The following is a 12,765-nucleotide window of genomic DNA, read 5'->3' on the forward strand; positions in this document are numbered from 1 at the left end:
GAGTTAGAGGAGGGAGTACTAAGGGTGTGTTTAGATATTGTATAATTTTGGACGAAATTCACTGTATCAGTTTTCAATCAAAGATTAGAAGAACTGAACATGATCTAATTATAAAACTAATTACATAGATGGACTGAATCATGAGACGCTAATTAATTCATCATTAGAGGTTGTTTACTGTAGATATTGTCTAATCAGTCAAATTAAACTTAAAAGATTCGTCTCGCAATTACACCTGAGGGTTATGAAATAGTTTTTATCAATTATCCACATTTAATACTCCTAATTAGTGGTCAAACGTTCGAAATTACTCCCAGTCACGCGTGGAGTACTCGCAGTGATCGATTTGTACAGGAGCATCTTACGAAAGCTACATGACTTTTCTAATAAACTTCCATCAGTTCCATGTACAATGTGAAGTTATTTGTACAGGTCAGTGGCCACCTATTTACCTAGAAATTCTATCCGGGAAAATTGTTGCTCACTCTTCCTAGCAAAAATACCCCCCAAAAAAAGGTTATATTACACTCAAATGCACCACGGTACCACCTACCACCCTACAATCTCAAGTGTATCATATGAAGGTCCCATCCTTTGTCTTGAGCATGGAACGACGTAAATCTATTGCATTTTCATTGTATGCATTTCACGGTTAGAAGAATATCTGCCTTTTGATTGTGATCGCGGCACGCAATTTGCACAATGCTAACTCAATCTGATGCCATATGTACATTTGTACAGGAGTTATAGACTCTTGTCTTTTACAATTGTTGCCAATGAGATAACCTGCAGAGTTTTAAAACAATTCATCAATATTCCTAGCAAAAAACATGAGGGAAATACAGTTACGTCGAAAAAAAACAGATGCACTACAGGAAAGCTCTTGGTCACAAACGCTGATGCAGTAGCTGATAGGATAGAAATAAAAAGAAGTGTTGTTGGCAAACGTCAGACATCAAAGTTTATATATTATATCCTGTAGTCAAGCATTTTGCAAGTCGCTAGATTTGAATATAGTCAGAACTCAGAACACGTAGTTCAACCTACACTTGTTACCATGAACTGAATCCTAGAAAGAGGGAAAAAAATGGCCCAGCTACAGTCAACTGTATTTCTCTCCAATAAAACATTTATTCATTTGAACTAGCTAAATGTTGTCCAACTACAGCAAGTAGTTATAAACACAAATAACCAAACATAGCCAAAGGCCAACTGTAGTAAGCATTGAAGTTAATGTTTAGAGCAGTAAATAATTTTCTTCCCTTCAAAGGCTGAAAAGATGGAATGTGTTATGGGTAATTGAATAACTATTCATTTTGAACATTCTGCAAAATCAATGAGCTACAGAAAAGATGTGGTGAGGAAAAAAAAGGAAAGTGGTAAAAGGTACACAGATCAGATAATGACTCACCTCTCATTTGAAACATGCAGCAAGGAGTTCTGGTATTGTTTTCATCTATACCACTAACCACCAATAGAAGGTTTTGCCTTGTGCCGTTGCATGGTGCTTTTACGAAGCAAAGGGTTTTCTATTGAAAATACAATCAAGCTACCATCCTTGGTTCCTGCCACGAAGCACTCCTCAGGAGTCACAACTAAAGAAGTTATTGTCTTCCCAGCTCCCTCGTACCTCCAAACAACATCAAGGGAATGCATAGAGCGCAGTACGATTTGACCATGATCACCAGCACATACCATAAACTCACCACAGCAACTTAGCTCCATGCAATTGAGACGACTATTGGATTCAGACGAAGCAATATGCTTTCCATTTATGGAATACATATGCAACGAAAGGTCACTATCAGAGTATATCACTAGCCTACCATGCTGTGATGTTACTAGATTTGACAAGCCAGCACCTGAAGGATGTCGAATAGATCGCACATATGTCCCCTCACGGAGTGTATGGAACATACAAGTTCCGTCCTTTGACCCACTGATAACAATATCTAATTCCGTGCTGACAAATAAGCATGTGATAATATCATCATGACCACATAATATATGGGAAGGGCTTTCAATGATGACATGATCCTTAGTTGATAGATCATAATTTGCATTCCTTGATCGTTTATCATTTGATCTTCCTCGAAATGCATACCAGATCATAACAGTTGTGTCGTAACTTCCAGTGGCAATTACACTTCCATCAGATGAAACTGCCCAAAATTATGTTGCCATGTGTTAAAGATAAAAATGGAAAGAAAGATGACACACAAAATTTATTGAGCACAAAAACTGTTCCATATGTTAAAGCCTACAGAGGAAAGCATGTAGTGAATTTGAAAAGGCACATAAGTCTAAGCAATATTGACTACGTGGCTAATGCAATATATTTAAAAGTATAGTTTATTTTACAGGTTTAAAAGTTATGTTCAATATACTTGGTTTCCTAACAGTGCGAAAACTTGAATAAGATAAATGGTTTGGAAGCCTTCTTTGAATGTATCCCCATAACACTGAGGAATTGCTAACTCCTAACACTAATAATACTATGCTACTACAACTGCTTAAAGAGCTTCTAGGAATTTAATTTATAAATGTTACCTGCCACACAACTAACTACATCTTTATGTTGCCGGATGCTCTGAACAATTTTTCCATCGCTTAGAGAAATGATCTGGAAACTATTCTCCCAATTACCACCCAAAATTAAGTAATTTTCACCATGAATTTGGACAGCTGCTAAGCATTGTCTTCCAAACTCAACATTTTCAGCCAAGGAAGTGCCAATTTTCCTAGGAGAAATCACATCAGAACCAATTGCAAAGAAAGGTTCCTACAAGAAAAGAACACAAGGTGAAAAGAAGTAAACAAAACAAAACAATGCCACCCTTGACATTTGTGCAATTAGAAAGATACCAGTGATCCAGAAAATGTAAAGTTTCCACCAGACTGCAACTGTGTTGTTAGCCAAAGCTTTACAGAAAGTATGAGCCCCTCATTCACCAAGATAATGTTTGCGTCCAACAAGCCAATGAATAAAACAGATGAAGGGGTGATTGTGGCAGGGAGAACAGAAGTCACTGTTATTGACTGTGGTGCAAAATATAGCGGATGCGCAATTGGTATAGGAGGACCTCTTCTTGGGTGTTTCTTCCGGAAAATTTGAATTGGTGTCTGTCCAAAATTTGCAATTTGGTCCTCAATAGCAGACTTTTGCAACATATCATCCATGTTCTCCAAATCAACTGCACCCTCATATGTTAAATAATAAAATATGTTCGCTGCCTGCTCCAAATGATAGATAGAAAATTAGCAAGCTAAAGCATGAGAACTGAGAACCCATTGGCGATAAGTTTTTGACATATAATATATGTACCTCGACTGCAGGCTTGCCACGCTGCTTATAACCAAATATGAGATCAATCCAGTGATGCAAATTAGAGCTTACATATTCACTTTCAAGGGCTTCTCTATTGATATAAATAAATTCTTCTGGGGAGCCCTATACGCATCACACGAAAATTAACCAACAAGACATACTTCATTTCGATGATATGATGCAAATTGCGAGGCTAGAATTTTGTATATTTCAGATGATAGAATAGCATCTTATTGAAAAATTAACTGGTCACACAAGTAGGTTCCTCAGAAAATAATTATCTAATCATGTTCATCTATAACTTTTATATTTATATTAAGATAAAATATCAGCAGCGTTAGTTGTTGGATACCATGAAAAATCAAAGATTGCACTACAATGCAAACATGGCAATCTCCCACTAGCAAATTCAATGGGTAACATACAACACATGAAAGTATGAGACTATATGCAATGTAATTAAAGACCATTGTGTAAATCTTCTGCTAAAATTTAGGACAGTATGATGCATAATGATATTTGATTTCATGCAGAATAGATCTACATTCACATCCGAGCTGAAATAATCATGCAAATTCACTACACACCAAGAAAAGTTCATTATTTTAGATTCAGCACAGTTTTCATAACTGAATGTGGTGATGTAGTTATATGACACAACTACAGGACTGTTACAATATGATTGAGCATTAGCAGAGTATGATAAAACTATAACAGTGCTTAGTACTGGATTGCTCCATGAGCGAGAGTAGCCCTGTAAATGGGTTTGGTTGAAATGAGTTTAATAGGTTGGGTTTTGATATGGAGTGTGTTTGGGTGGGTTAAAATGGGTTGTTTTAGATCATGGGGTGGGGCGAAGCAGGTTCTATATAAATATGGGTTGGAGTGGGTTGGAGTGGGCTGAAATGGATACTTTGTGCAAAACAGTATGACTGTATATAAATGTCGGTTCCGTATTAAGAGTCGGACCCTAGAAATAAAACCTCACGTCCACACTATAAAATTTTATTGAAACTGACTGAAATTTATTGAAAATGACTCAGTACGACTAGCAGCTACTCTGTGCAAAGCAGTGTGGCTATAATTACACGTGGGTCCCACATCAATAGCCGAAAACTAGAAATAAAACCTGGCGTTCACACTTTAAGATTTTATCGAAATTAACTGAAATTTGTTGGAGATGACTCAGTATGACTAGCAGCTACTCTGTACAAAGCAGTGTGACTAGAATTACAGGTGGGCCCCCACGACAAGAGCCGGATTCTGAAAATAAAACCTCGTGTTCACACTATAAAATTTTATCGAAACTGATCGAAATTTGTTGGAGATGACTCAGTATAACTAGCAGCTACTTTGTTCAAAACAGTGTGGCTAGACCTACACATGGGCCCCGCGTAAAGAGACGCATCCTGGAAATAAAACCTCGTGTTCACACTATAAAATTTTATCAAAATTGGCCGAAATTTGTTGGAGATTACTCAGTATGACTGGCAGCTACTGTGCAATGTAGTGTGACTCGACCTACACATGGGTCCCATGTAAAGAGCCAGATCCTGGAAATAAAACCTCGCGTTCACACTATAAAATTTTATCAAAATTGATTGAAAATTTTTAGAGATGACTCGGTATCACTGGCAGCTACTCTATGCGAAACAGTGTAGCAAGATCTACACTATAAATTTTTTTGGGAAATAGGTTCTTATTGGGTTGTAACCATAGTTTGGCTAATAGTTTGTTACATTATGAGCTGAAATATTTGGGCTAGGTGGTGGTGGTTTGGAGTGGAGTGGGTGATATTAATTTCCCTTATGAGAATGGATTGGTATGGGTATAGTTTGGTTGTCAACCCATTTGCAGGGCTAAGCGAGAGAAATATTAATACTAATAATGTATTACCTTTGCCCACGGAGGGAGACCGACATCACCTAAAGGTTCACCATCCTGCTTTATGCCTAGGTGATATGAATTTGAATTTTCAAGAAACTCAGGCATGTAAAAAAATTCAGGAACAAGCTCTTTGACATCACTTGTATTTGATAGGCAGTTCCTGTATGTGCTTTCAATGCTCTGAAATAGACGATCCGCATGGTCAAACTTACCACCCTGTACAGAATACATAAAACGTGTTGGTGTTTTTGGAACCATGACGATAAAATAAGCCATAATAGGAAAAAATTCAAAACCTCTTTTATTTGTACGAAATCAAAAATTTCACGATAGTAAAGATTTAAGAACAAAAGCAAAAAAAAAACATATGAAGGCAGGGCAGGGAGTCAAGAATAACGGATGAACCTGAAGATTGCGGTGCAGAGCAGTAAAAGGCTCAAGCCTCAAAAGGTAATAAAGAACAATTCCCATGCTAGAGTAGTGGGATCCATAATAAAAACTGCAACAAAAAGGAATGCAAAGTTTGCTTAATAAGAGCCTATGGCAACTTGGCAAGATGGCGCACATGAAAAATGTTTGAAGGAATACAATGAAATTTATCAAACCTTGGTATATCAGGATCAACAAAATTAAGATATCTATCTTCAAAAGCCTGCATATTAAATATAGTTTATTCAAAATTATCAGAAGAATCGGCAACTTCAAGTGACAGTACTCAATAGGAACTGATCCTACCTTAAAGCGCTTTGCATCCAAGGCACCTACTGGTTTTGTCAGGTCCCTAAAAGTTGATGATTTATTAAAATCAAGCTTTTCTGAGGAGTAGTCAGCCAATATCCAAGGAAATGTAGGATACTGAGTTAAATCGTTGTAAGATCGGCCAGCAAGAGTGTTGAGAATCATAAGATACTCAAAGTTGCTTATTTCTCTCCTTCTCCAGCTTTCTCTAGCACTCTCAGCCATTTCAAGGGCAACCTTTCTGTCAACAAAGGAAATCAAACTGTTCTTATCTCTGCTAGTTCCTTTGGGGAACAAAGCATCATTTCTCAGGGAAACTAAGAGAGACCCAACACTTTTAGCATCATTTTGGGAGGCAAAATTCAGAAATACTGGTGCATTTCCATCATCAAAGAATATCTCGGTAGCAGTATACTGTAGTAGGTAGCGTGTCCAATGAACTGCTTTTATCTGTCAACGAGGAAAAAATGAGTTAAATATGTAACTAGCCCGTACAACCAACACAAAGTCGCAGAAAATGAGAGAAAAGAGACATACCCTAGTAATTTTCCACCTTCTATGGTGTTTGATTTTATTAGACTGACTTTTTATCTGAGTATCACTAGATTCAGCAGCATTGCCTCGTCCTCCATCAAGATTGCTCTTTGGTTTTTCCAGACCTCCCGTCTCATTCTTGGAGTCTGAATCATTTTTATCTTGAAATCTATTGAAAACAGATGATCCACCAGTGCCTTCAACCAGAAATTCAAAAGAAAAATGTAGGGCGTTTCGTGTGATAGTCAATTGCCCAGCTAGTTTTCTTTTGGGGGTTACAAGAACACAGTGAACTGATGATAGTACCTGGGAATTTGGGAAATGATACAAGGAAACTGAGTGAGGAAAGAACAGCAAATAAATACACCCATTCTGCAAGTACATACTGGACCTGTTTACCTCAATATAATCGTTATCTCCACTGGTTGATGAACTTTCTTTTCTATTTTGAACAATAGCATGATAATCAGAGGAATCTGCAGAATCTACAGTATCACTAACAGGGTGGTGCTCTGGTGGGATAGTCTGGGGAGAATCACTCGTATCATTGTTATCCTCATATGATTCAGAATTGATGTCCCCTGTAATTCTCCGTACTCCTTTCAAAAGTAAGTGCTTCAATTTTTCCGGTATCTTGGTACTAACAGATGGATCAACAGATGGGACAACATTCTCATTACTAGATTTGGTGGATGATGGTTGACAAAGTCGTTCGTCAAACTTATAGTTACGCTTGAGCTTGAGTCTGCGCCGCCATTTATCTTCGGTCTTGTCAAGTTTCCAGTATGTCACAATATTATTTGGAAAAGGAGCAGCAGACCATGGCCCCCTCTCGTCACTCAAAGCACGGAGAATATGAATCCATTTGTCCTGTTATGAAATAAAAATCAGTTTGTATGGAATCTTAAAAATACTAAATAACAGCATGTTTGGCAAAAATGAGACCGGTCACAACTTACTGCAACAATTTGCTGATCCTCTTCAAACGCCAGCTGGAAAGCTGCTTTCCTACTGTCGTCCGCAGAAATGGCAGCAGTCTTTGCAAATTGTATATCATCCTCAAAACTTTGCAGTTGTTCGACATCTTGAATTGAGCGTTCATCAAGTTTAGAATGTAGTTCCTGGAGCAGCTTCATGCGATCAAACTTTGCATCCTTCCTGTACTTCACTTCATCAGTAGCCTGGGTAGCAGAAAACATGATTTTTCAGCAACAGTTTTGTTTCAGAACTGTTTGCAAACTGAACAATAAAACAGCCTTCAGGGCACAATAAAAATTCTCCCTCCAGCTAAAATAAAGCATATGTAAAATTGCACAGTTTGAGAGCTAAAATATCTGTTAAATGCTTGAGAATTTTCTGAGAAGCACAAAACAGCTTCTGCATAGAACTAAACATGAAAGACAAGGACAAACCGCAGCAAGAACCCGGTCCTTTTGTACATGACTAAGGATGAACCCAGCCTCCTTATTGACACCTGCTTCAGTAGAATCATCTCTGCCAGACGCACTAGTTGTAAGAATAGGCTTCCCATATATCACAGTTTCAAGAATCAAGTGTGACATAACTTGGAAACGTGCACCATCATCAAGTTCCCCATACTGAGATCTTACCCTTACTAAAGACCTGCAGTAATAAGTTACTAAACTGTCAAATTAACTAACATCCAGGGAATGATTATATATAACTAGGAGCATGAATCCTACCAAATTAAAAAATGCAGTCTGTTTTTGCACTGATCATCTTCAGAGATGAGACTAGGGAGTAATGATATAAATTGCTGAACACACTTGGATGCGTTTTCTAAGCCAGCTTTGCAGAGATACATAATGATAAGGTGGAACATAATTCTTGGGAATCTCTCCCCTCTTAGCATCATAGCTTTGTCAGCAATTTTGTTGGTCTTTCCACCTAATGCGCTACTGATGCCTCCCGTTACAACTACAGCAGCCATTTCTGCAGCCGGGATATTGAGGGATTCTACCAATCCACGTGCCCTTTGTCCAATAGACGGGCCAGCTGCATTTGAACTTTTTGGTGTTAATCTGGTCTGTCCTTTGTCATTCAGATAGCACAGAAGTGTCCATATCTTGTCAAAAAAACTCCACCAATCATCGCTCAACAGTTCTCCATTGACAAAAAATGTATTACTCCAAGGAAGACTGCAAAAATGTAAATTGGCATATTTACTACAGGTAAAAACAAAATGCTCATAAGTACTACTCTATATGACCCAGAAACCAAACAGTGGAAAGAATATAAAATGAACTACAGGTCAGCATGGTAATATCAAACTGCTTAAACTAGCAACACAGCTGACTTCAAATAAAAAAACAATGAGAGTTAACTTCCATCATGCTAAACTGTTCCGAAAGTCCAGTAGCAAAGACAGTTGGACTGGTATTGCTACAGCAATCACTACCCTACCTAATTACATCAATTAATGTGTTTGAGAAAACCAAACGTATATCACCTTACATTACCCATGTTATAGTTAGTGGTTCTGCAACAATTAATACTAGATGCAACCCACCCCCCAAATAAGTGTTTTGTTTCCCAATGCTAATTGCTACTGAATAATTCCTGAATGATGCCTGCAACTGAATTACACCCCCTATCCGAAGCGAGCCAATGCAGAACTTGCTCTACCTTATATTCAGTCATTTAAGCAAACCAATTCCCCCCATGCCAGCTCCATCAATTTAAACATCATGTAGGGTGTAAAATGCATTACCGAGAAATGTACTGAGAAATGTCATGTGGTGGGCCTTGGAGAAGCACAAAGTCTCAACTAAGTACATTACCCTCATTAAGGATATGTACAAGGATGCGACGACGTTTGTCCGGACATGTGATGGCAACACCACTGACTTTCCTATTAACATAGGCCTACACCAGGGGTCAGCATTGAGCCCTTATTTATTTGCTTTAGTGATGGATGAGGTCACAAGGGATATACAAGGTGAGATCCCTTGGTGTATGCTCTTTGCTGATGATGTGGTGCTAGTTGACGAGTAGGGCAGGGGTTAATAGGAAGTTAGAGCTGTGGAGACGCACGTTAGAGTCGAAAGGGTTCAGACTTAGTAGGACCAAGACCGAGTACATGATGTGCGATTTCAGCGCGACTAGGCATGAGGGGGGAGACGTTAGTCTAGATGGGTAAGTGGTGGTCCAGAAGGATACTTTTCGGTATTTAGGATCTGTGCTACAAAAGGATGGCGACATTGATGAAGATGTTAGGCATAGAATTTCAGCTGGCTGGTTGAAATGGCGGCAAGCTTCTGGCATCCTTTGTGACAAGAGGGTGCCACAAAAGCTAAAAGACAAATTCTATAGGACAGCAATTCGTCCGGCGATGTTATACGGTGCTGAATGTTGGCCTACAAAAAGGCGACATGTCCAGCAACTGAGTGTAGCAGAGATGCGGATGTTGCGGTGGTTTTGCGGGCACACAAGGAGGGATAGAGTCCGGAACGAAGTTATTCGGGATAGGGTCGGGGTGGCACCAATTGATGAGAAACTTACCCAGCATCGGCTGAGATGGTTTGGACATGTCCAACGAAGGCCTCCTGAGGCGCCGGTGTGTAATGGGGTTATTGAGCGGGTCGATAATGTAAAGAGGGGTAGAGGTAGTCCTAAAATGACGTGGGATGAGTCGGTTAAGAGAGACCTTAAGGATTGGAATATCTCTAAAGAGATAGCTTTGGATAGGAGCGCTTGGAGACTAGCTATCAATGTGCCTGAACCTTGAACTTATTTCTTTCGGGTTTCATCTCTAGCCTACCCCAACTTGCTTGGGAAAAAAGGCTATGTTGTTGTTGTTGTTGTTGTAGGGTGTAAAATGCATTCATGCCCCGCATTCATAGATTTTATACGAGAAAGTCATGGTTTCCATTTACTGGTTGTCTTCAAACCCAACCTTCTACCATTTAAGCCAAAAACAAACCAGGGCCCTACCACAAATAACCTTTCAATTTCTTATTCATGAGAATATGAAGAGGAACAAAATTGCCTTTCAAACCTCTACTTGATGGTTAAACTGAATCTGATGGCATGAAAGGGATTCATTATGCAAATTGATAGTATATTACAGGAGTGTGACATTAGATTCCGGAGTGGGGAGTTATTCAATGGCACATACACCAGGAGTTTTGGCACATGATTTCCAGCATATAGACATTAACTGTTAGAAATACATTCCTCAGCATTATACTTGATACTTTCTCCTATCACAAATATAGGTCCAGTAGATTTGTCTTGAAAGTCATTTTTTGACTAGCAATAAAACATTATCTTAAGTAAAAAGAGAGTTATGTATAATAAAAGTAGTTTTCATAATGATGGAACTATGTCAATCCAATGAAACTTTAGATATTAATAGTCCAAGTTAAAAAAGGTTGACTTAGGACAAACCTAGATGTACAATCAAAGGAAGGGGCATTCTGTGTGTGGCTACAGAACCGTTATATTACCTTGTAAGTAGGTCATTGCTCTCGATGTTTATAATTTCCAAAACTGCCGAGTTAATGTCCTCTTTCACAGAGTCATCAGATGACAACTGTGCAGACATGTCAGGCGAAGGAAACTGCAAAAGAGAAGGGGTTAGATGAGTGAATGAGGACAATACCCACACACAAAAAAAAATATTTTCAGTTTGTTACAAAGAATTGCTCAGCCATACCAAGAGTTTGATCCCTATTTGGTCAACAAACAGTTCATGACTAAGGTTCAAAAGATACAAGATGTTATCACGGCATGGCTGTGAATTGAAAACATTTTCTTCAGAAGAGGTCTCAAGAAGGCTTCCAATGAGATCTTCAAAAATGTCTCGTAGCAGATAAGAGTTTGGTAACTGTCCCTGTAGATTAAAAACAATTAACCAATAAGAAATGTCACTAGAATGAAAAGAGGGTATAAAGATGCTATGACATAATTTCAACCTGCTCAATTTTCAGTAGAAGGAAATTTATTGTATCTTCCAGTTGATGCCAGCCTCCTTTCACAGAGAATATGCAATAGGAGAGGACCAGTGAATACATGTTCCTCACAAGAATCAGCTCATTGGTCTCCAAATCGTTACCCATGGCTACAGAATTTGATTTGTAGTTCCTAAATACATCAAGCTTCACAGATGTCTCGAGCCAAGAGCTCCAACCATATTCCTGACAAATCAGTTTTGTGAGCAACAAAAAACTGGTTTCTAATGACCTAATGAAATAGTATTAGAAAGTACCATAAGAGATTCAACATTCGAAGGGTTTGAATCCAGCAAATCAAGAAGATCACTTAAAATCTTTGTGCGTGCTGAAGCATCTTGACAAGATTGAATATATTTAAAAATGCAGACCAGAATCTGAGGGACAAAAAAGGGAGCCAAACTCGCTGAAGTACTGCTTTTATCTTTTAAAGCATCAGATTGGGCACGTTTCTGTAAAACCTGGACAGAAAATAGATGTGCCAGTTAATTTATTGAGGGTTTCAGTTAACATTGGAAGTCAGATAAGAGGATACATAGTACTACCTGTTGGTGTATATGTGTTAGGCCCATCTCGAGGCATATGTACAGACTCCTATATTGCCCACCCTTCTAGGGTTTGGAGATATACAATGGAAATTATCCTCTAGCATGGTATTAGCTTAGGTTTAGCCTCTCTCTCTCTCCCTCTCTCCAGCCGCCGCCGCCGCCTCCATGGCCGGCCGGCCGCCAGCGCCCCCTCCCCTCTCCTCTCCTGCTGCTGCGGCCGCTGCAGGCGCGCGCCGCCCCTGGGGGCCCGCCGCTACCCTTGCGGCTGCTGCGGCCGCGCCGGCCATGGTCGCCGCCGCGGGGGGCGAGCTCCACCCGGCCGCCGCCGTCGCCGCCTCTGCCTGCCCCTGCGGGCGCGGATCCGCCGCCGTCTCTGCCCGCCCCCGCCGCTCCTCTCGGTCTGGGCACGGGGGGTGCGGCCGCCGTCGCCGCCGCTGCCATGGGCGCTGGCGCGGGAGGCGCGGCCGCCTCTGCCTTCCGCGGAACGGCACCTCTCGTCGCCGGTGCTACTCCAGCCGACGCTGCTCTCGCCGCGGCCCTCCTCGCCGCCAAGTCCGAGGCTGCGGCGGCTGCCATCGCCTGGGAGTGCGAGCGCTCCGCGGCCGACGCTCTTGCCCGCTGGGTCGCCGAGGCGGAGCACTACATCCTCCTCTCCTCCGGCCAGCAGCCCGTCGTCCCCTTCGCCGAGCACGCCGCCTCTTCCTCCTACCAGGCTCCGCCCTCGGGTTCTGGACCCCGGCTCGACTCGACCGATCCC

The 12,765-nt window shown here is 40.5% G+C and overlaps 1 protein-coding gene across 1 annotated transcript in view; it reads right to left on the reverse strand.

The window, feature by feature from the left end:
• Positions 1-361: 361 nt before the first annotated feature.
• Positions 362-12,765, reverse strand: part of LOC120654730 (BEACH domain-containing protein B-like) — a 42,985-nt gene continuing 30,581 nt past the window's right edge. Inside the window, 18 exon segments of the mRNA XM_039932350.1 lie at positions 362-786; positions 1,412-2,162; positions 2,551-2,782; positions 2,866-3,234; positions 3,326-3,451; positions 5,225-5,431; positions 5,621-5,714; positions 5,821-5,867; positions 5,951-6,403; positions 6,491-6,793; positions 6,887-7,357; positions 7,447-7,668; positions 7,900-8,110; positions 8,191-8,646; positions 10,957-11,069; positions 11,166-11,342; positions 11,425-11,646; positions 11,718-11,921. Coding sequence (XP_039788284.1) covers positions 1,465-2,162; positions 2,551-2,782; positions 2,866-3,234; positions 3,326-3,451; positions 5,225-5,431; positions 5,621-5,714; positions 5,821-5,867; positions 5,951-6,403; positions 6,491-6,793; positions 6,887-7,357; positions 7,447-7,668; positions 7,900-8,110; positions 8,191-8,646; positions 10,957-11,069; positions 11,166-11,342; positions 11,425-11,646; positions 11,718-11,921 — 4,605 coding nt within the window. The 3' untranslated portion in view covers positions 362-786; positions 1,412-1,464.

This window comes from Panicum virgatum, chromosome 1N (genome assembly GCF_016808335.1).
Source record: "Panicum virgatum strain AP13 chromosome 1N, P.virgatum_v5, whole genome shotgun sequence".
Lineage (NCBI taxonomy): Eukaryota > Viridiplantae > Streptophyta > Magnoliopsida > Poales > Poaceae > Panicum > Panicum virgatum.